The following is a 26,475-nucleotide window of genomic DNA, read 5'->3' as shown; positions in this document are numbered from 1 at the left end:
TATCTAAAAAAGGAATGTTCAAAAACTTTTCTGATCATATTACAACAGAATATAAGCACAGTAAAATCTTAGTGCTGATGGTGTAACTTTTTAGCTCAAGTCTATTTCCTCCTCACTTACAACCTGCCCCCTACCCCCAAATACGGTGATTATATAGAAACAGTGTTGAGATCAGTCAACTCTAAATAGATCAAGCGCTAATAAGAGCTTTGCTTTGCTATTTATTTGGTTTGAAAAAGATACTGGGGCTCATGTATGGAAAAGTGAAATGACTGACCAACACAATTATTTTATTTAAAGGTTTTAGAAGATGAGCAGTAGCACTCAGAAAAGTTACCTCCAACCACAAAGCTGGAGACTTCTTTTTTAAAAAGAGTGGACACCAAATAACTTTTAGGAAGATAACACTGTATTAGCCTCTTACATTGTTGAAGAGAGCAAAAGAAGGCTTAAGATCTGAAGGATAAAAGCTGTATTTATAAACATGCTAAGGAATACATTAAAACAAAACAAAAAAGATTAAAGAAAACCAAATTGTGTCGTACAGGTTAAATCCTGTTATAAATGAACATCATCTCTATGGGACTGTATAGTCCCCTTCAGCAATGTTCAAATAATGAAAACCCCATTACTGAAAGAACTTCCATACTCCTTTGGAGCTGGCATTACAGAATTTCTCCTGCACATAATGTGTGCGTGAGAAACATCCTGGAGGGACTCGGAATACCGATCCCTGCAAACACGAAACTGTTTCTCTAAGGTGCACTTATTGGTCTGGAACCCAGGCGAGTGGGGCTCAATTATAACTGAAGCCTGTCACCTCAGGGTAGGAGAACAATTTGAAGCCAAAGGGCACTTTGCTGTAGTTAATTCATGTGGCTTCAAGTACATTTCCTCAGTACCAAATACCTACTGAGAATTCAAGAGCACGTGAAACTTCCTAACGAATTCCAAGAATTTAGGCAATTAAAGGTGATCATTACAGTTTCTATATACCGTTTTCTCAAAGCCACAGATTTTATTATAGAAAGGAGAAAGGACATGGCATTAATAGATCGAGCACATGAATTCTAGAATACTAAATTGTTCTTTCTCTTGCTTCAAACCAATTATATCCGTGGGCTGCAAGATCATATATAACCATGACAAAACTATTAGTGTTTCGCATCATGTCCAAGAAAGACCAATATTTTTGCCTGAATATTCCATTAACCTTTATCTAGAGCTATCATTCTTGAACTTTCTATAAAAGTTTCTTTTCAAATAATTTAATAATTGTAACAGCTCGGAAGAGCAGTGTGAAGACCTGAATACTTCAGCCAAGCAGGGAAGGCAGCAAACCTTTGAATACCTGCTCTCCTGCCTAAATCCTATACACTAAAAATAATCCTTTCTCCTTCGCTTTTTCAGGGGTACCCAAGAGAGAGTGGCATTCTTGGCCATTACAAGTTTTGGGTTGAGTCTTCTCTGTTCTTCAACGTTCTGACAAAGGTCCTGAGCCTGCAGCTCATGCCTCTGGTAATTCGGTCTTGTTCTCAATGAGAGAGATCTCCAGCACAGGTAAGAGCAGCTGAAAGGCGTCCTGAATATAGGAAGCACTGTTTGATGCCTGTCAAGATTGAAAAATAAATAAATAAATAAATAAATAGCACAGTCGCTTAAAAGGGAAAATATACCAAAAGACAACAAGAAAACAGATTCACTTTTACAATTTAAGTGAATGTGTAGCCTGGCAAATAAAAGCACAAACTAACCACGCTAATAAAAGCCACAGAAGAAAGAACGATCTAGGTCTTAGGATATGACAGTACCAAAAAACAATGTTAGCATTTCTGTCCAACTTGTCCATCAGAAATGGTAGCTGTTTTTTGACATCCTGCTCAATTCGGCATTTGAAGCTTATTTATTCCTTTACTAAATGAGCAGATTCTGTCACAGCATTTTAGTCAGTCCCTCAGTGGATTTTACAAGGCTTCGAATATTACACCAATCAGATTTCCAGTCCATTATGACAGCTCTTCTTTCGTGGACTCAACACAATTAATGAATACAAGATAAGTACTAATAATAGGAACAAAATGTTCCTATTTGTTCAGTTTGAAACTGCTTTTAAAGATGATACAGTGTAGATATATTTCCGTCTGGTACAGGAGACATATTTATGAGAAGCATTACAGAATCACCATGCTCAGAGTTTGCCAGACTTCATTTGTATCTGACAAGTTCTGATCTTCCAGAATAATAGAGACTTCATCACATTAAGACAAAGACGCATAATTTCAAGGACAAGAGTGTTTCAAATGTGTAAACAAGAACAATCAAGTCCAAATAGCAATAAGGAACACCCATCAAATGAGTTTACCTTTTTTGGATTTATCAATAGCATGTACTCCTATTTAAACTTTAATGTGACATTTGCTGCCAAATTTTCCAACCAAAATAGACCCCAGAGATCATCTAGTTAAATCTCTTACAATGCACATAAAGATAAGAAGACTGTCAAGAAGGTAAATGCCTGGTCCAAGGTCATACAGCAAATCAGGAAAGATCCTGGACCGGACTCCTGGTTTGCAAACTTCTCACCTATACCACTCTCCCATCTACTAAATTACAAACTTTAAAAAAAAAAAAAAAAAAAAAAAACTAAGTGAGCAGAATAATTACTCTGATATTCAAGAAAAAATGGTGTAGTTAAGGAATTAAAAAGCATTTCCTGAGTGATAATTTTAAAAGAATTTAAAACTAAAGAAGTAACAGTCTAGTAGTTAAAAATTATTTTCAATACATGATTAAAACCTAACCACTTATCTCCCCCAACTTACATAAATACATTTTAAACAGATCATCAAATGTCTAAATTGTTGGTACCATTTACAAAATAGAGTTTTTAACACATGGAATACAGAAAGTGTCACACAAGCAGGCAATAATCGATCATGTGATCTTCTGACAAACCCCTTCCCAGAGGTTTAAAACCACCCACCTCCTTAAATCGAATAGACCGATGAGGATTATGTGAACACAGGTACCTTTGACAAAACAAGGCAAATTTCTTGGCAAGGAAACGACACAACAAAATGTTTTGTTTTGTAACAAATCTCCCCTGTATAAATGTTAGTCCTTTGAGAAGCAGTGTTTGCCTATTTGTAATTTTCAGCCCTTCAAGTTTACCCCACTGGTCCAGAGAAGGTGTTTTGTTACTAAGGATTGTCCATCAACTGCCAATGGATAAACTAAATAATGACAGGCTACTGCTTCCTTGAACTTTACACAGCAGCTTCATCTTTATGCTTTGTAAATAATGAACAGGGATAGGCATTTGGTCCTATCTGTATCAACACCATTTTGGTCATATCTGTATCAACATGGCTAAACTACCAATCTGGTGAAAAAAACAAAATGCCAAAAAATAAAGACTTAAGAAGAGTGGATTAATAATACATAATGCCCTAAAAGTTAGAGACTTACACATAATTACTACTAACCTCTAGAAATACAGCAGTGATTAGGGGATTAAGGATGTCTGCCTTTTCTTGGACCTAGAATAAAGGATACAGTATTAAGTGAGCACAGCAAATTAAAAGATATATATATACAGTAGGCAGACTGTGATCCCACTTTGGAAATTACACACACACATATACATACACACCCATAACATAAGTATAGAAAATGTCTGGACTGAGAAAGAGCAAAATATCATCTCTAAAAGTGCTTTAAATTTCCTTCTTTAGGGACACCTGGGTGGCTCGGTTAAGTGTCCAAATTCGACTCAGGTCACGATCTCACAGTCTGTGGGTTCAAACCCCACATGGTGCTCTGCAATGACAGCTCAGAGCCTGGAGCCTGCTTCAGATCGTGTGTCTCCCTCTCTCTGTGCCCCTCCTGCACTCATGCACTGTCTCTCTTTCAAAAATAAGATAGCATTAAAAAAAATTAAAGGAGCTCCTGGGTGGCTCAGTCAGTTAAGCACCCGACTTCAGCTCATGTCATGATCTCTTACGGTTCATGAATTCGAGCCCCACATCCGACTCTGGGCTGATAGCTCAGAGCCTGGAGCCCGCTTCGGATTCTGTGTCTCCCTCTCTCTCTGCCCCTCTCCCGGTCGTGCTCTGTCTCTTTCTCTCTCTCAAAAATAAATAAACATTAGAAAAAAAATTTTTTTTAATTTCCTTTATATCTTCCCGTGCCATCCAATTGAGAGTTTACTCCTTTGTAGTTTTTTATTGATTTTAAAAAGTATCTTCATTTTGGAAGAAAGAGCAGAAATGATGAAACATGTGACCAGAAAACTTTAGAACAAATTTAAAACAAAATATGCAGATATGCATATGTAACATGCGCTCAAAATACTCAATGGTTTTTAAGATGGGTGTCTGTAAAACATGGAAATAACTAATGCAAATTTAATATTCGCACATGCTAGCACCTTATATTTGACTTGCTGGGTTAAAGTATCTTTATGAAACACATGGAAAGATTTGGCCAGCTCCCGCGATTAACTTCAAGAATCCCAGAAGCTCTATTAAAGACAATATTAAGGGGAAAAGAGATAATCCCAGGATTATCCCTTACAGGAATAATCTAGACTCATAAACTAAGAAAAATTAATTTGGACTATGCTCTTAACTAAAATAAGTTTAAGGGCCCAGAAATTGCTGCCACATTGACCCTTAAATACTTACTACTAAGGGATTTTTTTTAAATGAGGTATAAGTGGCATACAATACCATATGAGTTTCAGGTGTACAAGATGATTTGATATCTACATATATTACAAAACGATCACCACAATAAGCCTAATTAGCATTTGTCACCATACAGTTACAAAAATTTTTTGTGAAGACAAGTTTTAAGATCTATTCTCTTAGCAACTTTCAAATATGCAATACAAAATTATTAACCAGTCACTATGCTGTACATTACATCCCCATGACTTATTTGTAACTGGAAATTTATACCTTTAAATCCCCTACACCCATTTCACTCATCCTCAACTCCCCCACCTCTGGCAACCACCAACCTATTCTCTGTATCTATGAACTTGGTTTTACTACAAAGTGATTTTTATCTGCTCATTTAAAATGCCCTTGATTCTATCCTAATTCATGATTACTGATTTCTGAATCACGTTCCATAGTTTACACACCTTAAGTACATTTTTACAATTCCTCTAAGAAAGAAAAAAAAAAAAGAACTTTAGCTGTTTTAATTACAACTCTGCTCCTGGCTGGCAACCGCAGAATATTAGGACTACCATAGTCTAAGTAAGGCGCTGCTCCTTAAAACTAGTAGTCACTGTGCAGTTTTTATTTTATCAAGGTCTAAATTTCCAGCACAGGTCTCAGAGGGCAGCATAAAATATACTGCAGACTCCATAAAAAGAACACAAAAATAAGGTGTAAAAATCAGTTAGACATAGACAAGCTGATCCTAAAATTCACAGAAGAAATGCATAGGATTCCAAAAAGACAGAAGATCTGGAAAAAGAAGAACCACATTGGAAGATTTACACTTCTTGATTTCAAAACTTACTACAAAGCTATAGTAATCCAGACAATATGCCAATGGCGTAAGGATACACACAAATAAAACCAATAATAGAAATGAGAGTTCAGAAATAAACCCGTATATCAATGGCTAATTGATTTTGGACAAAAGGGCAAAGACAATTCAATGAGGAAAAACTTTTCAACAAATGATGCTGGGCAAACTGGATATGCACATGCAAAAGAATAAAGTTGTACCCCTACCTCATACCCTACATAAAAAATCAACTCAAAATGGATCATAGACTTAAGGGGAAGAGCTACAACAAAACTCTTAGAAGAAAACGTAGGAGTAAATCATGATCTTGGGTTAGGCAATAATCATTAGAGACAATACCAAAAGTACAAGTCATAAAAGAGAACAATGACAAGTCAATATTAAAAACTTTTGTGCAGAGACACTATCAAGATTAAGTGAAAAAACAACCTATGGACTGGGAGAAAATATATGCATATCAGGTATCTGATAATGAAATTGTACCCAGAATATATAAAGCATTCCTACAACTCAATAATAAATGGTAAACAGTAAAAAGGCAAATAATAAATAAATGACAAAAAGATAACTAATAATGAAATAAAGAACCCAATTTAAAAGGAGACAAAACTAGAAAAGCTATTTCTCTAAAGAGGACATACAAATGGCCAACAGTAAGTAAAAAGATGTTCAACATCATTAGCCACCAGGAAAATGCAAATAAAAGCCATAACGAGATACCACTTCATACCTACTACTAGGATGGCTAATTAAAAAAAAACAAAAAAACAAAAACAAAAAAAACCAGACAAGAGCAAGTGCTGATGAGGATTTAGGAAATTGGAACTTTCATACATGGCCGGCAAGAATGTTACATGGTATAGTCACTTTGTAAAACAGTTTGGCAGTTCTTCCAAGGCCCACGTCACCTACATGATCCACCAATTCCACTCCTACTATGAAAACACACATGCCTGTTTGTAGCAACATTATTCATTATAGCTGAAAACTAGACACAGTCCAAATGTCTAAGAATTGATAAACAGAAAAATAAAATGTGGTACAGATCCCTAAAATACATTATTTGGTAATAAAAATAAGTACTGATACATACTACAATGTGAATGAACCTCAAAAACATTATGCTAACTGAAAGACAACAGACACAAAATATCACATATTGTACATCCCATTTAGATTAAATGTCCAGAATAGGCAAATCTACAGACAGAAAATAGGTGAGTGTTGCTCAGGGCTAGGAGAGTGTGGAGGGAAAGGGAATCGGCATGACTGCCACTGGCGGGAGGTTTTCTGGGGGATGATGAAAATGGTCTAAAATTAGATATGGTTATGGTTGGACAACTCTGTGAATATACTAAAAAACCATTGGATGGTATACTTGAAATGGGAAAATGTTATGGTATGAAATCACCTCAGTGAAACTCTCTAAAAAACACCCCACAGAACAGACATCAGCGCAAGAACAGGCATGAATTCTTACCCCGGCAGTTGTTAGGCAGGTGGTGAACTCTTTAGACAGAGAAGACAACTCCTTACACAGTACAACTGTCATCCTAGGAAACAAGTGAGGCAAGTCAGGAGGGCTCCTCTTTTTGTTTTTCTTTCTCTCTTTTTTAAAAATAAGCTATGTTTAACAACTGTCGGAAGAAAACAAATCACTCTTGGTAGTAAACGTGAAAGGAGAAAGCTTTTTTTTTTTTAAGGGAGTTAATATGTCTTCATCAACTACCTAATGCATCTGCGGACCCATTTGAGCAGACATTCATGTTACAGGAAGAGGAGGTTCAGTACCTGGAAAAACATTTTACTGCAAAATCCTCTAGAAAGTACTAGACTTCCAAGTTAAAGGAAATAACTAAAATACATTTTCAGGAGATAAGACAGTACTTAAAAATCCTACATTCCATTTACAAACATAGGTAAAGTAAGTATGTATTCATACATTCAACAGATATTTACTGGAAGTCTTCTATGTACCAGGTACTATTCTAAGCACTGGGGATATATCAGTACACAAGCAAAAGCCCAGTTTCCATGGATTCTAACTCACTTGATAATTAACAGGGAAACTACATATATGTGTATGCTTATACACATACACACACACACCCCTCCTGTACAGGTACATATATATGCGTATGTATATATGCGTATGTTTATGTATAAACACAGATGTATAAATGGAAAGTGGAAAGAGCCACTTTTCCAAAGAACAGGCTACTTTGGGGTTGAGTCCCTCATCCTAAGGATGGTGAAGACAAAACCAGCCCCCTCTGTGGGATGTTGTGGAGGGGTGGTGAAGTTGCAGGTAAAGAGGAGGTCTGGAAAACATCAAGGGCCCCTCCCAACCCTAACACATTAGACACTCCCACACAATTTTTCCCAATTACATTCTCATTAATTAGATTTATTTAGAAAGCAGAAAGCAGTAGGTCTTTTTTTTGTCCCTTATGACTATCTACTTTATAATATTTTTGAAATTTTATTCAAAATCAGCAAGACGGAGGGAAAGGGGGGTTTGGGGACTTAGCCTGACGTGGGATTAAATCCCAGTCTGCACAACCTGGGCAGATTATCACATTTGTCTTGAGTCTTTGTTTCCTCATTTTTTTAAAGCTGGACTAATCATTTACCTTTAGAGTTGTAAAAATTAGAAGTGATACATGTAAGTCCCTTAGCATGGTACCTGGCACAAAATTAGCACTCATTAACAAATATCACCATTATTAAGAACTAAGGTTCTTAGAACTACTCTCTATTTTTACTTATGTAAAATTCTACTTTTATTAAAACCAATAACCTGAGAACTAGTTTTCAGATTACCAATTAATAAAAAAGAATTAACAAAACAACCAGGCGGTTAATAAAAAAATTTATAATGTAGACTTATGGCTCCACGAAAAGAAACAACACTTCTGACTACTTAATAACTAAAACCCAAAATGAACAAACCTCTAACATGTGCATGGTACAATGTGAATGGCATCTTCTTGAGAGGAAAGTTTCTTAAAACTCTGAGTTCGAGCCCCGCGTCAGGCTCTGGGCTGATGGCTCAGAGCCTGGAGCCTGTTTCTGATTCTGTGTCTCCCTCTCTCTCTGCCCCTCCCCTGTTCATGCTCTGTCTCTCTCTGTCCCAAAAAAAATAAAATAAAACGTTGAAAAAAAAATTAAAAGAAAAAAAACAACAAAAAACTCTGAGGCTGAGAGTAAAAAGAGGCTGAGAAAACTCTTGAACCAATGTGCATCATTTACAGGGATACTCTTTACACTTACTGGGAAAGGGCTCTGCTCCTTTCTAAGGCTGTCACTTCCTGCTTCTGGCCATGCAGAACCAGAGCCGCTGTTTTGTGAAACAGTTCAATTGAGCAGGCAGTCAATTCTGCTAGGCTCCGGATAGCAAATGCATGGATATCCTGAAAAGAAAAGCAAAACAAAGCATTGTTATTATTGTTTTTATCTCGGAGGAAATGAAGAATTCCTTGTTTCTCACATACTGGAGGATTCCAGATCGTGAAAGCAACAGACACAATGGCTGCCCTTCAATACACCTCCTCTTCTACCACAGTAGTGATGTCATTTTCCAGTTGGGCTCATAACTGCAGAAACAGAAGCTCCCCTAAAGTCGGGTGTGTCCACGTAACTAAGTGAGAGCCAAAAGATTTAGATAAAAAGTGTCTTGTAGCAGTTTCTGGGAACTTTCTTCATGATATAACACACAAACACCCTTAGTCTCTTTTTCTTCACTCCTTTCACCCTACAGTCTGGAACAAGGTTGCTATAACCTTGGGTTACAAGGTTGACATTACAGACAGTGGTACAAAAAAACAGAAGGTGCCTACACCCCTGATTGTAATACTCACATCTCAAAACCATTTCAAAAAAAAAAAAAAGAAAAAAAAAGGCTTAGTTGCTTTAGTACCTCTATTGAATTTTTACTGATTTGCTCAGTTTTTTCTGTTTCCAACTGTTTTTCTCCTTCTTCCTTCTCTTCTAATGGCTTGGCCAGAGATGCACTCATCCATTCATAGGCATTATTTCTTGCCTAAATAAGAAGAAGATTACTGCCCATCAACAATTCAATTCAGCTCACCAAAAGGTTATCATACATATTGTGCACCTACCAGGAACACGTTAGCATCATGTAAGTCAGTCTCACCCGAACACACACTTACCATACATCCATCTACTTACCTTACCACTTCTCTTTACAACACTTAACACTGCCATCCACTCACTCCCCTTCTTGAGCTTCTCTAACCCTTCTGCCTTTTTTAAAACTAAGGCATAACTTACATAAAGTGCACAAATCTTCGGAGCACAACTCAAGAAATGTTTACACATCTATATGCCTTTGTAACTGTGACCCAGATCAAGATACAGAACATTCCCATCAGTATAAAGGGTACCCCCCTGCCCCTTCCTAGTCAATACTGCTCAAACCTGGGAACTCAAGCTGGTACACCCACTCTGGAAAACAGTATGAAGGTTCCTCAAAAAACTAAAAGTAGAACTACCCTTCCACCCAGCAATTGCACTACTAGGCATTTATCCACGGGATACAGGTGTGCTGTTTCGAAGGGACACGTGCACCCCCATGTTTATAGCAGCACTATCAACAATAGCCCAAGTATGGAAAGAGCCCAAATGTCCACTGATGGATGAATGGATAAAGAAGATGTGGGATATATATGTACAATGGAGCATTACTCAGCAGTCAAAAAGAATGAAATCTTGCCATTTGTAACTACGTGGATGGAACTGGAGGGTATGATGCTACATGAAATTAGTCAGAGAAAGACAAAAATCATATGACTTCACTCATATGAGGACTTTAAGAGACAAAACAGATGAACATAAGGGAAGTGAAACAAAAAGAATATAAAAACAATGAGGGAGACAAAGCATAAGAGACTCATAAATATGGAGAACAAACAGAGGGTTGCTGGAGGGGTGGTGGGAGGGGGGATGGGCTAAATGGGTAAGGGGCACTAAGAAATCTCCTGAAATCATTGTTGCACTATATGCTAAGTAATTTGGATGTAAATTTAAAAAATAAAATAAAAAAAAAAAATACTGCTCAAACCAAGTCACCCTTCCCTTGCCCAAAGGTAACCCAGTCTTCTGTCTCACTGTCTCAATTAATTTTACCTGCCTTTAAAATGCACACAAATGAAACTTTAAGTCCATTTTAATTTGTGTCTGGCTTCTTATGCCCAATATAGTGTCTGTTAGGTTTATCCATGTTGTTGCAAATATCAGTAGCTCATTCTTATTTCTTGCTATGTAGTAGCTCATTTTATACATATACCATAACTTACCATTCTCTGATGATGGGCCTTTGAGTTGTTTTTAGTTTTCTTTGACTTCCAAAATACCGCCTTTTTCCAGTTCTCCCCCCACCCTTATGGGCATTCCTCCTCAGGCTTCTGTATGTATTGATACTCCTTTTTCAGCCTTTTAAACACCAGCATTACCTGGGGTTCTAGCCTGGCCTCACCACCTACTAGCCTCACCACACTCCCTCTTCCCTCAACCCATCCTGTCTCTGTAATTTTAAGTATTCCCTACCTGCTGCTGGCTCCTAAATCCTTATTTCCAGCACTCACCTCTCCTGAAAACAATGTATTCCAACTGCCTGCTGGACATACATATCAAGATATTTTGTAGGCTGATCATTCCTCTTCCCTTCAATGGCTCCCCTTCAACCAGATGATGGTCTTTTACATGACTGAAGAAGTACCCATGACCTAGTCCCTACCTCCTTCTCCAGCCTCATCTCTTACCATTTTCCACTTTAAGATCTGATAATAATGGCCTATAAATAATGGCTATTCCCTTAGGCTACAATGCCCTTCCCCGCCCTTTTCTTTTTTCCAAATAAAGGCAGCTCTTAGTTTTCTTTCAATCATCCACCCAGACATTGTCTCTTCCAAGTAACTTTCAAAGACCTTCCAGGAGACAAGGCATGTAAACAACCCTTCCCTGTATGTCCATGGTCCCCTGAGCACCCCTTCAACTTAGTATTTACCAAAGACACTGAAATTAAATGTGTCTATCTCCTATACATGAACATTACCATAGGATAGCTACAGACTGTCTTGTTTGGATTTGCACACCCAGTGCCTGGCATGCTATGGAGGGCAGCTACTGTTTTTACCTAGCCAGCATCCCTATCTCTTTTCTTTTGGTAGTAGGTTCCAGATTTTTCTTAGTTCATGTGGTTTGGGTAGGGTTGCTTCCATCCTCTGGCTCCAAGGGTTGGCAAACAATTCAGATTTAGTTACTAGAATGTTAATCCCCCTTCCATACAGGGATTACTTCATGATGTTTCAAAAAGTGGCCCAACCCAGGTCAATGGGCATCAGCATTAGGACATCTGATGAAACTACTAGGGAAGGGAGGCCCTCCTCCTGCTAGAGTTACTCAACTGGAAAAAAGTCACCCTGATGTTGCCAGTAGTTATCCTACCACCATGTGGAAAAGATTCTCTATGAATAAAGCTGTAACAGAAGAAAGCAGAGTCAAGAGATTGGTGTGGGGATTGGGTTGGGGGTAGTAGGTGGGGTTCCTGGATAGAGAGCCATGCCTGAAGCTCTTGATTTTCTAGTTCTTGAGCTAATGAGTGCCCCTTTGTTCTTAAGCCAGTCTGACTTGAGTTTCTGTCATTTGCCACTGAGACTGTCCCGACTTCTAAGAAAAGGTTTATTGTCATTAAATGAAGACATCCACTTGAGAAACTTTATATAGACAGAATGTGTTCAGAGCTGTAACCAGGCAATACGAATTCAGAGAAGACTATGAGAGCCATTCCAGCTAAGAAGTGAGAATCACAGGTTTTATTACAAATATAGCACTGGGATTGAGGGTTTAAGGATCAATAGATGGGGTTACACCCGAGGCTACAACGTGAATAAGCTACAGCAGAACCTATGTACCCAGACATTCATCTCAAGGTTCTTCCTCCTACCACAGGAACTCTCACAAAAACCCTCAGGAATAATTTGGCTCTGATCTTTAACTACATTAGCCTCTCAAATTTAATAAAATAAAAAAAAAAAGAATTAACTATATAAAAGACTGGAAACAGAAAACTCAAAGTATGCTGAGAAAACTGTGAAGCAACTAGTAGGACCAGAGCAGAGGGTACATTTATTAATTAGTTCATTCATTACAAATATTTACTACACATTGTCCAGGTGCTGGAAGTACCTATATAAACCATGGCCCTGCTCTTCTTTAGTGCAAAAAGACAATTAATAAGGAAACAAATAAATGAAGAAAATAAAATGTAGAGACGGAGAGTGTGGACTGGATGAGCAGAAGGTAGACTTGGTTTGGGTGGTCAGGAGGGGTCTCTGAGGAGTGATATTTGAGTTGAAATCTAAACTTTAAAAGGAGTCAGCCATGCAAATATTTAGACAAGAGTTGTAAGCAGAGGGAAATCAGGTGGGTGTACTCAAGGAACAGAATGAAGACCAATATGGGAGAAGCATGGGAGAAGAGGCTGGAGTGGTGAGATTTTTATAGAAGAGAATAGTGAGAGATGAAGCTGGAAAGAATCCTAACAGTTGACTAACAGTCTACATAGTATGTGAAATTCTCTGCAAAGCCTTTGAAGAGAGAAAATGAGAGAAAAACCAGGGATTGGTTTATCTCAAATTAAAAAAAGAAAAATGGGGAGACATAAGGCCATGCAAAAGAAAACTGATACCATAAATGTAATATACTTGAAGGAGATATTTTAGTAGGCATAAAACATACTCAAAATGATCTTTCTTATAATAAATACACTAAGTGAAGTCATTATGAACTACTGTGCCAACTCAAGGTAATTTATCATACCTTTTGAAAACTGGGCAACACTACCCAGGCCTCACACCCAGAATTCAGTCTGGAACTTCCCATTGGTGAGACCTGGAGACTTAGGAATTAAAAGACACCTTTGAGGGGTGCCTGGTGGCTCAGTCAGTTAAGCATCCAACTTCAGCTCAGGTCATGATCTCACAGTTCATGGGTTGAAGCCCTGCATCAGGCTCTGTGCTGATAGCTCAGAGCCTGGAGTCTGCTTCAGATTCTGTGTCTCCCTCTCTCTCTGACCCTCCCCCACTCACACTCTATCTCTCTCTCAAAAATAAATAAACATTAAAAAAAAATTTTAAAGATACCTTTGAGCTTAGCTTCTCCAACCACTTAGTTTTCATCAGCTGGGGGGGGGGGGGGGGGGGGGGGGCGGGGAGAAAAGGCCTAGAAAAGAAATGGGATTTGCCCACATCACATGCATCAGAGTAAGAATCAGACCTGTTTTCTCAGACTCCTGCTTCATTGCTTTTCCCCTACATCACACAGCCTCCCATTAAATCCTTGGGAATAATCAGGTCCTGCTCCTTAACTATTCTATACCTTATGACTCAACACAGGAAATGTAAACAATGTGAACACAACTTGCAGAGAATGACTACAACTACCAAATACATAAGGATTACTTGCCTTTTTAAAATAGTTTATTTATTATTACGATCTCCTTGAGCACAGAAACTAGGTCTTTTTCATTAGTATTTCTCCAACACTTAGCAATATAAAGTTTACTTAACATATGTATATTTATCAAACACCTAAATATATTGGGCTAGCTTCTATAGATAGGACCATCAATGGTGAGCATTTACTATGAGCCAGGGACTTCACAAGACATATTAAATCCTCAAAAGAACCCCACATCACCCTATCTCACAGCTAAAGGAACCAAGGCATAGAGAGGTTAAACAACTTGCTCAACACCACAAAGAGACAGTAGATCTGGGATTTTAAGGACCAATAAAGCACAGATCCAGCTTTGAAGAAATTTAAGGTTTAGGATGGGAAGTAAGATACACGCATTAAAAAAAAAAAAAAATCAAAAATAACCTGTGATAAATTTATAAAAATACATATGTATAAGGTTAAGTGAATAAAGCAAAGTGCTCAAGAACATAGACAGTGTGTTAACTTTTATATAAGAAAATAGATCTGCTTATCTTCAAAATCTATCTACTTATCTAAAAATAGAAACACAAGAAGGATATGCCAGAAAACAAGAAAGTTAGTATTAGAAAGGAAAAGGGAGTGGATAGGAATTGTTTAGCTTTGACTTTTAGAAGCATAAGCCTCTATATATTCAAAAATTTAATGTAGGGGGAAAGCAAATAAATCATAAATTCTTTTCATAGGTTGGCTTTATAGTAGGTAGGCATGGGCAAAGCAATGAAACTATTTCAGATGCATTATAGAATTGAGGAAATAAGGGAATGTGCTAATGTCAGGAGACAGGGTTATTATTGTGGAAGATGAGAGATACAAATCTGTAATGAGGAAAGGCAAGGAAGACTCCTGTAGGGACAGACTGAAACTGGAGTTACCAGCATAAATTCACGATCTCTAACATATGTATGTGTGCACATGTGCAAATATGGGGGTGTGTGTACTTAAGTATATTTCCTAGCTCTGCCCACAGGACCTGGAGGCAAAGATACCCCAATATCAATGAGCACACCCAGCACCCACGTCTTAGCCTGTAATACTAAAAAGGAGCTATGGCTCCCTGAAGAAATGGTTGATTCCAGGGCTAGAGTACAGAAGGTACAAGAGGAGTCCAGAATATCGTTATGCCAGAAAATAAGGAAATACTCCAAAAAATGGTAAGTGCATGTCACACAAGAGTCAGTTTGAAGGTCAATTTGAATCCCAAAATAATTAAGGACAGTAATGAACCATAAACCAAAGGGAAAAAACAGAATTCCATGAGATATTAAATAACAAATAATAAATACATAGAAGAAGGAAGAGCTCTTAACTATAGTAGAATGCCAAAAGCCAACTGATAAATAAGGAGTAAGTGTTGGGGTTAAGAGAAATCATCATTTTGCAACCATCACAGTAAACACTGGTGCAACAAGAATCATGGATAGATGCTAAATCTGGAGGGACATTATGATGAACAGCAGGATATTTGTTGGTCTTAAAATGTCTACCCACAGAAAGTTTATTAGCAGTAAAAAATTCGTAACCATACAGTGAGAAATCAGACAACACATCATTTTAAGGGGAAGATGGACATTGTGTAGTCTAGGAAGGATATAAAACTGCTTATTAAGTCTCTTGCCTGGGAATGCATAACATGACTTTAATCATAAGAAAACATCAGACAAACCCCAAATCAGGAATACTCCGTTTTTATACGGGGGAAAGCGGTTTGTATTTCTCATCACAAAAGACAAAGAAAAGTGAGGAACTACCACAGATTAAGAGACTCAAAGTATATGACAACTAAATACAATTCGTGATTATGTTCTGGCTTCAACGTTAGAGGGAAAAATAGGATATGAAGGACATTGTTGGGCCAATTGCCAAACCAGAATGTGGACAAGAGATTATATAAAAATATCTTATCGATGTTAAATTTACTGCAGATGATAATTACTACGGTTACCTACAGGAATATCCATATTCTTAGCAGATACATATTGAAATATTTATGAGTAAAGGGCTATCATGTTTGCAATTTATTCCCCAAAATAGTACCAATAATAACAACGTGTGTATGTGCATGTGGTGCATGTGTATGTAAAGAAAGGGAAAGGGGGCGCCTGGGTGGCTCAGTCGGTTGAGCATCTGACTTCAGCTCAGGTCACGATCTCACGGTTTGTGAGTTCGAGCCCCACGTCAGGCTCTGGGCTGATGGCTCAGAGCCTGGAGCCTGCTTCCGATTCTGTGTCTCCCTCTCTCTCTGCCCCTCCCCCATTCATGCTCTGTCTCTCTCTGTCTCAAAAATAAATAAACATTAAAAAAAAATTAAAAAAAAAAAAAGAAAGGGAAAGGACAGGGGGGGAGAGCGAGAGGTAACAAGAGAACAAATGCTCAAATACGAATGATTAAATGTATAATTTTTTTTTTTTTTTCTCAACGTTTTTATTTATTTTTGGGACAGAGAGAGACAGAGCATGAACGGGGGAGGGGCAGAGAGAGAGGGAGACACAGAATTGGAAACAGGCTCCAGGCTCCGAGCTCTCAGCCCAGAGCCCGACGCGGGGCTCGAACTCACGGACCGCGAGATCGTGACCTGGCTGAAGTCGGACGCTTAACCGACTGCGCCACCCAGGCGCCCCTGATTAAATGTATAAATTATATATATATATATATATGTTAATAATAGACATATTTGCATAAAAGACATATGAATTTCTTTGCATTATTTATGCAACTTTTCTCTAAGTTTGATATTTCCAACTCAAAAAAAACCACTATGATACAAGCTAAAAAGTGCTATAGTCAAGCGCTGTAGTGGAGATGAGGAAGATGAGCTGCCTGGGGGGTGACTGCATAGCTTGTGGAGTGCAGCCTTTTCACTGGGCAAGGAGAGTGAGATAACAAAATCAAGCATCACAGTCCTTACCCTACGTTATGCAGGTGACTGTGGTGGCTATCCTGGCCAGGAAGCAATGTGCATCTGCTGCTACCTGGTCCAGAGATGTTTCTGGAGATTGGGAGAGGTGGGTGAAGAGATGGCAAGCAGCCCGAGATCAAGTGGATAGTGTCCCATGAGCTGGACTGGCAAGTATGCTCTATGAGTACTGCTCTGGAAACAGGCGCTCCCTACCCACTTTGACTAAAGGCCCTCCATGTTTCATACGTGTAAAAACAGCTCAGACATCACCATCAAAGACCCAGGCATAGGCCACGGGAGGCTCATTTTCACATGCTAACTGGTCACTGGGCTCTGGGAAATCATTACCTTCCATCCAGCCCTATAAGGGCAGAGGCCACATTCCATCATCCTTGGATCACTCAGAGCCCTGACAACAGTGAGGCCTCCATAAAGGCGAACCCACTGGTATCACGAAGGCCGGTGAGTACTGCCAACACTGTGACCTGATTTGAGCTTTCAAATAGGCAAGCGTTCCAAATGAAAACAGGTGAGGATGGCAGATGTGGGGGGTAGGCAGGGCAGATGTGAAATTTGCATGTTAACCTGTGAGAGCAGGAGGCAGGCAGAAGGCACAGAACTCAGAATACAGCTCCCAATTTGGTGACATCCTTGCCAGAAAGTCATAACCTTACATTCTTTATCCATTAAATTGACACAAGTAAAAAAAGTGAAAATCACCAAGCATAACTTACCCTGGTAAGCTTCTCAGGTTTGGAGGAGACATGAAGCTGGGAAAATAGCTCTGTTATCTCTTTGGTAAAGTCTTCATCCCCTAAACAAATAAACAAACAAAGAAAAACACAGAGCCATATAAAACCCTGCAGAAAGACTGACAAAGATGGGCGGAAAGGGGGAGGCAGAGGAGAGGCAAGGGAGGAGCCGCAGCAGCACCAGGAATAGCAACAGCAATTTACATGAGCCAGGTGCTCTGGTGCTTACAGAATCCTTCTACAAGCACCAACAAATTCTCCCAATGGGCTTGTAAAGAGGGTCATCATCCCATTTTAGAGATAAAGAAACTAAGACTTGGAGGGGTTATTTCTCCTAATAGCAAATACTAAGAGTCAAACCATGGCCTTCCCACCCCAGTTCAAATCCAGTGCTCTCTGCTCTATTCCAGAAGTATGAATGAGAACAGGTGAAAGCAGAGTACTAAGCAGGTACCATGCATGTGCTTCAAAGAAAGTGGACTTCAAGTCGGGACATAAAAAATGGGTACAACTTAGCCAGGAGAAAAAGAAGAGTTTCAGGTAGCAAAAACAAATACAAAGATCATGACCGCACGTTTAATGTATCTGGGAGAGTCTTAATTTCAGAGAGAGAAGAGATAAAAGTGAAGCTAGAAAGTTAAGTAGGATCTAGGCAAAAGAGGGCCTTAAAACCTATGGAGAGGAAATCAAACTTTTTACTGAGGGAGTGAGGAGACATTGAATGATTTTAAACAGACACAGATTATGTCCGATTTAAATTTTAGAAAGATCCACTTTGGCTCCCGGGTGGAGGTGGGAATAAGAAGGAAGGCAGAAAGGCTGAGGTAATAATCCAGGGTCCAGGTAAGAAATAATGATGGATAAGAAGAAAGGGAAGAGGAAAGGGATTCCAGAATGTTGGAAGGATGGTAAGAAAGCTGTTGGTTAAATAAGCCTGGTAAGATATGATGGGGAACACGTAATACTTATATTTGAGAAACATACAAGCAAATACGTAAGATATATAAAAAAAAAAACAAAACAGAAAAACAACACATCCAAATGGCAGGAAATGCTATTTTCTGCTCTACTCATCTAAATCCTACTTCATTTTCTCAGACCAAAGCTTCCTGTAACCACACAATGTGGGGAGAACTCTTATTTATAGAAATCTTTTAGCACTTACAATCTACAGAAGTGTTTCTTAGTCACCAGTTCATGGTTTACTAGGGCAAATCATTATTTCTTCATACCTGTTTTCTCCCCAAAACCCTTAGAAAAAAAATTCCATCTTGGTTCTTTTATCTCCATCTGCTATCCTTTTGTCTTCTTGGTGTTCAAGGCAGAAAATGCAAATGGTCTGGTGATCCCAGATACACTATAGTTTGGGGAAAGTTGATCTCACTAAATATTACAGCTGTAACCTATGTAAGTCCTCTACACAACTCCTAATCAAATCCTACTATCTAAAAACCTAAAGTCTGACAGGCATTTTGTTTTCCTAGCAATGCTCCTAAATTATTTGGGCGCAAGAGAGGACTCTGAATCCATGCTAGGATGCATGTACCTCAAGGGGTTCAAGAAATAATCCAATTGGAGTACAGGGGGAAAACAGAACTTTTATTTATAGATATTTGTCTCATTTTTTTTTAATTCTATTTGAGGGTATACTTTAAAATGTAAGTAAGTTATTACAGTATTACATGTGTGTAATTTATAATCATCAAATATACATACATTAGTTCTAAGTGCTCAAAAAAACTTACTGCTTACTAAGTGTTGATCAAAAAACATCTGGAGGTGGCACCTGGCTGCCTCAGTGGGTAGAGCATGTGACTTGATCTCAGGGTCATGAGCTCGAGCCCCACAATGGGTATAGAGATTACTGATAAAAAATAAATACATAAAAAATGTTTGAACGGGCGCCTGGGTGGCTCAGTTTAAGTGTCAGATCAGGTCATGATCTCTGTTTGTGGGTTCGAGTCCCACAATGGGCTCCTTGCTGTCAGTTCAGGCCCCAGAGCCTGTTTCAGATTCTGTGTATCCCTCTTTCTCTGTCCCTCCCCCGTTCACATTCATTCTCTCTCTCTCTCAAAAATAAACAAACATTTGGAGATCCTGTCATGTACTCCCTACAGACCTGAGTATAAAAAGTAGTTGCTGCATTAGAATAAAAGTGGGAGGATGGGAAGGAGGCAGGGCTAGTGCTCTGGAGGGACCCTGGAGAGGCTGGGGTCTTCTCCTGCTGAGGCAAAGGGATCAGATGCATAAGACAGAGGGGCAAGAGCTAAGGATGCTGACAGAAAATGAAGATGACCAATGTCACCAGAACCAGATTCTGTGTTTTTCTCTCCCCTCCGCTACCACCATTTTGGTTTTGTTGTTGCTGTTGTTGTTGTTGTTATTGTTTTTAACATCTTCATTGAGCTGTAATTAAATACCAAGGACAGTGTTGCATTTTCATCCAAAATCACTGGAGAAAGCTGTTGGGAATAGCACTACACTGCTTTCTTTTCAGAGTCCTGATCTCTGGCAAACAGGTAGGGGAGAAAAAAGTCATAGATACAAATCCATCTGTTCAGAAACTCCATTAGAGTCCTCAGAATGGTATTTAAAGATCAGGTTTTCTGATTACTATGCAAAGCCAGATGTTGAGTAAATTGAACAAATACTGTTAATGGTACTATGTAAAAATAAATTAAGTTTATAAATAACTGGGGATTGTCACTCTAGAGCTTAGTTGAGAACAACAGAGCAACTTAAGTAAATCAAGTTTAATTTAGGGGTTTCCTGCTAAGTATAGACCTTCATCTATTTACTTATGCCATTCTAATCATGAAAATAGCAGCCACCATATATTGAGTGCTTACTATGTGTCATATATTAAATATTTCATTAGCCCTTATAACAAGCTGAGAGGAATTAGCATCCTCTTATAGCTGATAAAACAGAAGTTCAGTGTTAAGTAATTCTCCAAGGTCACACAGCTTAGGAAACAGCAGATCTTGAATTTGAACCCAGATCTAACTCCAAAACCCATCCTTTATAAACCCACCATTCTATACTGAATTCTCAATGCTGCAGGTAAGATTTAAAAACTTATATTCAAGAGCCATTTCATATCAGGACCAGTATCTTTACATAGAGTGTACAGTAAGAGGTTATATAACCAGCCAATTTGACTTCTTAGAATGCAGTGCAGAACACAAATGGGAACAAAAAAGAAAAAGGCTCTCTTAGTATAAAATCCATGCATTCCACTTTACTTCCTTCTCTCAAAAGAAAGACCCTAAGACTCTCACTCAAAGTGCCCTGCTTTCAGTACACAGCTTGAATATGGCTAGTTAACTGGTTTTCCACCAGATTAGACACAGAAAATGAGATTCAGGGGTGCCTGGGTGGTTCAGTCAGTTAAGTAGCCAACTCTTGATTTCAGCTCAGGTCACGATCTCACGGTTTGTGAGTTCGAGCCCTGCATTGGGCCCTGTGCTCACAGCGTGGAGCCTGCTTCGGATCCTCTGTCTCCCTCTCTCTGCCCCTCCCCAGCTTGCGTGTGCATGCATGTGCACGTGTGCTCTCTCTCTCTCTCAAAACCAAATGTTAAAAAAAAAAAACTGAAAATGAGATTCAAAGGATATTAGAAATACAAGCTGATAATGAGGAGAATTAAAAGATGGACATTCAGAAGAAAATAAAGATGCACACAATTCTAAAAAGTAACAGAGACATTTCCAAAAGCAAAGCAGTTTAGATCATTTAATATAGCAGTTCTCAAAAACATTTTGGTCTCAGGATCCCTTTACACTCAGAACTTTTTGACAACTCCAAAGAGTCTTTTATAATGTAAGCTATAGATCTCAACATTTATCATATTAAAAATTAAAATTAAAATGTTTGAAATACTTATCAATTGTTTAAAAATAACAACAATAAACCCACTACTTGTTGACATAATTTTTAAGAAAAACTGTATTTTCCAAAAAAGAAAACTTTTAGTGAGATGAATGCCATTGTTTTATATCTCTACAAATCTCTTTGATGCCTAGCTTAAAGACAACTGGATTCTTTTGTCTGCTTTTACATTTAATCTGTGGTGATGTGTTGTTTTAAGTACATCCTACTCTGAACAGTCTGTGACTGCAATCTTTTTTTTTTTTTTACTGCAATATTTAAAAAAAAAAAAAAAAAGGTGTTCCATGAAAAAAACAGCTACTTCAGCTTACAACTTAAACAATACCAGTGCTTTTCCTTGAGACTTCAGTATGTATCACACAAAATACAAAAAGTAATATATTCAAGGGTCAAGACTTAATAAGATTAACAATTGCTACATGAGAACAAGATTAAAGGAAACTGGCAGGGAATGCATGGTGGTGAAAATACAGTATTAGTACAGTTCGGTGCCACTGTCTTGATTTATGTTAAGAAGCCAGTAATTTTACCCACCACTGCTTTTGCACCGTTAGTGCAAATGTCAAAATGATACATTTTTTAAACAGAAAAGAAAATAACGTCTTGGTATTAGTATGCAGAGTTTTTTTAATCATTTTATTTTATTTTTTTTAATATGAAATTGTCAAATTTATCATGCAGAGTTTTGACTCATGGATTCCCTGAAGAGATCTTAGAGACCCAAGATTCTGCAGACCACACTCTCCAAAGCACTGATTTAATCTACCACATGGGTGATTGGCCCATGTGTCTTGATGGACCCTGAGGGAATTTTTCTATTCACTTTTAATATTTGTTAACTGATTGCTTCATTAAAAGGAAAAAGGGGGGCGGGGAGGCAAAAACCTACACTCATTAGATTCTACTAAAAAAGTAGCATGTAAGACATATTAGAAACATTTCCATCTAATCTTTAAAATAAAACTCTCAAAGGTTAAGATTCTGTTGACTAGAGATTAGGCTTTACGTAAACAAACTTGTTTCCTGATAATTTTGCAAAAATGAGTAGCTACTACACTTAAATTTTGGAGAATATGCAGATATTAAAAATATGGCACACACACAAAAAAACTTTTGAAAATAAAAAGACAAATTATCACCTGCATTTTGGATAACTCCCAACCTACATGCCTGAATTCAAGATGAGGACAGGGATCACAGGAGTCAGAGAGGCACAAAAGCAGTATCTAGGGATATAAAACTCAGAGGGATGACCAGCCAGACTGAGGCACAAATCTAACAAGGGAAACTCTCTAAACAAAAAAGCAGGCAGAGATGTGAGCTACAAGATTAGACCTGGAGAAGCCACAATGATCTTGGGGGTCAAGGGCAGAGCAGAGGGGGAGTGGGACAAAAATATGCACATAAGGCCGACTGCTCATATCAATGCCTGGTCAGGGGCAAGGCAGCAAAAAAGTAAAGTCAGGCTAGTATAACTGGAGAGAAAATAATATATTTCAAGAGCAATACACTGCATATAAACATGCTACATGCTTTCCACTCAAATGCTGGATTTTCATATTACCTTTTTTCTCTTCTTCCTCTTCCTCACAGAACTCTGCTAGGGAAAATGCTTCCTTGAGTTGCTCCAAATCATGTTTTAGAGTCTCTAATTCTTCTCCACTTAGAGAATTAAGAATAGATTTCACCTGAATGGATATAAAATAAAAAGTTGTGAGACTACAAAAGAAAAATAAAAACATTTTCAAGTGGAGAAGAGGCCAAATTAAAATAAAAATTATGATATACCAGCTGATACAAACTTTATTCCTTAAGAATAATACAAGAGGCTAGTCATTACATAAAGGTAGGGAGAATTTATACTTCCAAAATAACATAAGCCAGAAACATCTGGAAATTATTAGTGTTTAACAATGGCTGATAAATTAGGGAGAAATGAAACAGTCTTGAATCAATTAAAAACTAACAGGTAACCATATCCAATTGGCAGCTTAAGCCAGAGAGACTACCAAAAAAAAGAAAAAGACCAAGGCAAAGGAAAAGTAACAGATGTGCTATTAAAACTTCTTTGTTAATCTGTCTTCCTTTTGTTTAAATTTTGAAAAGTAACACTTGACTCATTCCATTTGTAGCTGTTAGTTCAAACATTGTTTGTTTGTCTGTGTTGGTATAGTATTTTCAAAGAGTCTCAAGCCTCCATGCGAAATACATTTCATCTTCCAACTGTGCAAAAAGAGACGCAACTATGCAGCACTCCTTTGCTTGGAGACCAACCATTTGAAATTTGGGGTTTGGAATTACCTTCATCTCACTTTCTCGGGAAAGCATCTCCAGAGCTTCCAGATGCGAAAGGCCTTGAAATTCATCAAAGAGTAGCCCATAATGAGTTTTCTTGTCTGTTTCCAAGGCAACCTCATTGGAGGTCCATAGCTCTTCTTTCTCCTTTGCCTCTCGTAAAACCTGGCAAATAGATGGAGGATTACACTGCAGCAAGTAATGAGAGCTCAAGGGTGAGCTCCAAGAGCTGGGGGAAGCAGAGCTGAGACGGGAACCATACAGAACACTGCCCTTTCCTTCCTGGCACTGCAATTCAAATCTGATCGGCTAAGGAGCTGCTGGGCAAAAAAAAATGATCACACACAATTCGAATCTGGACAGGGTAAATAACACCCAAGGAACCAGGTGTTTCTTTGAAAGTGCTTTAAATATTAATCTACTCAACAGCTCTGAAAGGGCTTGTCATCTTCTACTGCAGTGACAAGAGGCTCCTGCAGAAAATAAAGAGTAGGGAAAAAAGAACTGGGCATTTTTATAACCATTAGAGCTCTCATCCCCTCACCCAAAAAAAAGCCTTAATGAACATATCATTGAAAAGTTTTCAAAAGGAAAGAAATACTAACAAGGTCTACTACAGGCAAAAAATACAGATCAAAACAGACACATTAAATACACAGGTAAAGACAAATGGTACCTGAGACAGTGTAGAATTCCGGTTCATCAGACCCTTCGTTCTTTTAAATCCAGGATCTCCTTCTGCTATTACATCCATTGTCTTTTTCCCAATGAATTCTAAGGCATCCAAACCCCCACTGATTACGCTCTTTCCCTAGGAAACACATGCAACTTCATTGCAAGAATACTGAAAAAAGACATCTGCATGGTTTGATTATATAAAATAGTGGCTAACAATACCAAGCACTGTCAAGAATATGGAGCAACGAAAACAATCATCTACTGCATGTGGGAATGTAAACAGATACAACCACTGTGGCCAGCTGTTTGTCAGTACTCAACAGAAATGTGTACAGAGGTTCATCAAAAGACGTACAAAAGGTCCATGGCAGTACTATTTTGTAAAAGCTAAAAACTGGAAACAACCACAATACTCACCAACCATGGAATAAATAAATGCTGTACAGTCACATAATGGAATACAGCAAAGAAAACGGAATACACCATACAAACTACACGATGAAGAAATCACACAAACATAATGTTGAGTGAAAGAAACCAAGTACAACAGAGTCTATACCATATGATTCCATTTATGTAAAGCTTAAAAGCAGGCAAAATTAATCTGTGATGATAGAAGTCAGGATTGTGGTCACCATGGGCAAAAGGAAAAATCAGAGATGGCGAGGAGAGGGCACAAGGGGAACATACAATGTACCATCATGTTGTTCCTTAGTCTGCGTTCATGCTGTGAAAATTCAACTGAGCACTTAGGATTCCACTTTTCTACATGTTTTACTTCAATAAGAAGTTAAAATTAAGTACTAGTTATCTATTCTCATGTAAGAAAGACATTAAGTTTCCAATAAAATCCTTTAAAAAATGTTTCTAATCGTCTATAGTTACTCAATTACAGGAAGAATATTTTTGTAAAGCAGAGTTTCTAGGCCACCAATCTCAGAATTCATAGTCCATAAAATATTATGTACATTGTCTCTCTATTATTCTTCATCCTCTGCTCTGTCCTTTACTTCTTTAAAGAAAGTTTCCAAGTAGCTCCACTCTACCTCTAAGATCAAAGTAATTGATCTTCAGCAATTTGGACTCATTTAAGAGTAATCAGTCCTCATGGCTTTTCAAGAAAAAGAGGGAGAAAGAGACAGAAACCCCCTGTGTTCAGAGAGGTGGAGTCCACCAGGCATTTTACTCACTGTGGTCTGAACAGCAGTAGAGATGGTTGAGAATACACCAAATGGCCCAGTCAACGGGGAGGAGTTTGCATTATCTTTGGCATTTGTCTGTCCTACAAGAGGAAGGGGATGTGTAAACAAGAAGGGATGGTCTATAAATAGTTTTTCTTTATCAGCATGTATGAGACTTTAAAAATTAGATCCTGCTTCCTACACACAGGATAGCCTTAGCGCTTTTTGTTTTATTATTTTAAACTACTCATTTTTAAATGAAAGCTAACATGGCTTTTCTTCATCTTCATTTCATTTAAAAAATAAAATCTAGTCTTTTGAACAAACTACTGATATATGTCATAACACACTATATACTGTATGATTCCATGTGTATGATCTTCTGGACAAGGTCAAACTTTAGGCAGAAAACAGATTAGTAGTTGCCAAAAACAAGAGTAAGTGATGGGAGTACCACAAAGGGCCATGAGGAGTCTTTTGGGGGGTGATGAAAATATTCTTATATTTTGATTATCTATACAGATTAAGGAAATATTCTATACTGTATATCACAGTGGACTACAAGTATATTGTGTAAACAGGACTGTATGTTCATCAAAACACAAACTGTATACTTAAAAAGAGTAAACTTTATTCTTATAAAGATGTAAATTATATATCCACATCTAATTTACATTTAATTAGTCATACAAATAAATCATAAAATCCATAA

At 38.0% G+C, this 26,475-nt stretch overlaps 1 protein-coding gene across 2 annotated transcripts in view; it reads right to left on the bottom strand.

Moving 5' to 3' along the window:
* Positions 1-269: 269 nt before the first annotated feature.
* Positions 270-26,475, bottom strand: part of FAM114A2 (family with sequence similarity 114 member A2) — a 32,741-nt gene continuing 6,535 nt past the window's right edge. For both annotated transcript variants that reach the window (XM_043597715.1, XM_043597705.1), the window contains exons 5-14: positions 25,773-25,864; positions 24,581-24,715; positions 23,911-24,069; positions 23,174-23,297; positions 17,701-17,780; positions 9,467-9,589; positions 8,821-8,960; positions 7,028-7,100; positions 3,486-3,539; positions 270-1,609 (exon numbers count right to left, since the gene is read on the bottom strand). In XM_043597715.1, coding sequence (XP_043453650.1) covers positions 1,508-1,609; positions 3,486-3,539; positions 7,028-7,100; positions 8,821-8,960; positions 9,467-9,589; positions 17,701-17,780; positions 23,174-23,297; positions 23,911-24,069; positions 24,581-24,715; positions 25,773-25,864 — 1,082 coding nt within the window. In that variant the 3' untranslated portion in view covers positions 270-1,507. The remainder of the gene's footprint in view (positions 1,610-3,485; positions 3,540-7,027; positions 7,101-8,820; positions 8,961-9,466; positions 9,590-17,700; positions 17,781-23,173; positions 23,298-23,910; positions 24,070-24,580; positions 24,716-25,772; positions 25,865-26,475) is intronic.

Source organism: Prionailurus bengalensis, chromosome A1 (genome assembly GCF_016509475.1).
Source record: "Prionailurus bengalensis isolate Pbe53 chromosome A1, Fcat_Pben_1.1_paternal_pri, whole genome shotgun sequence".
Classification (NCBI taxonomy): domain Eukaryota; kingdom Metazoa; phylum Chordata; class Mammalia; order Carnivora; family Felidae; genus Prionailurus; species Prionailurus bengalensis.
Note: the sequence above shows the minus strand (reverse complement) of the source record. Positions and strands in the feature narration are given on the sequence as shown.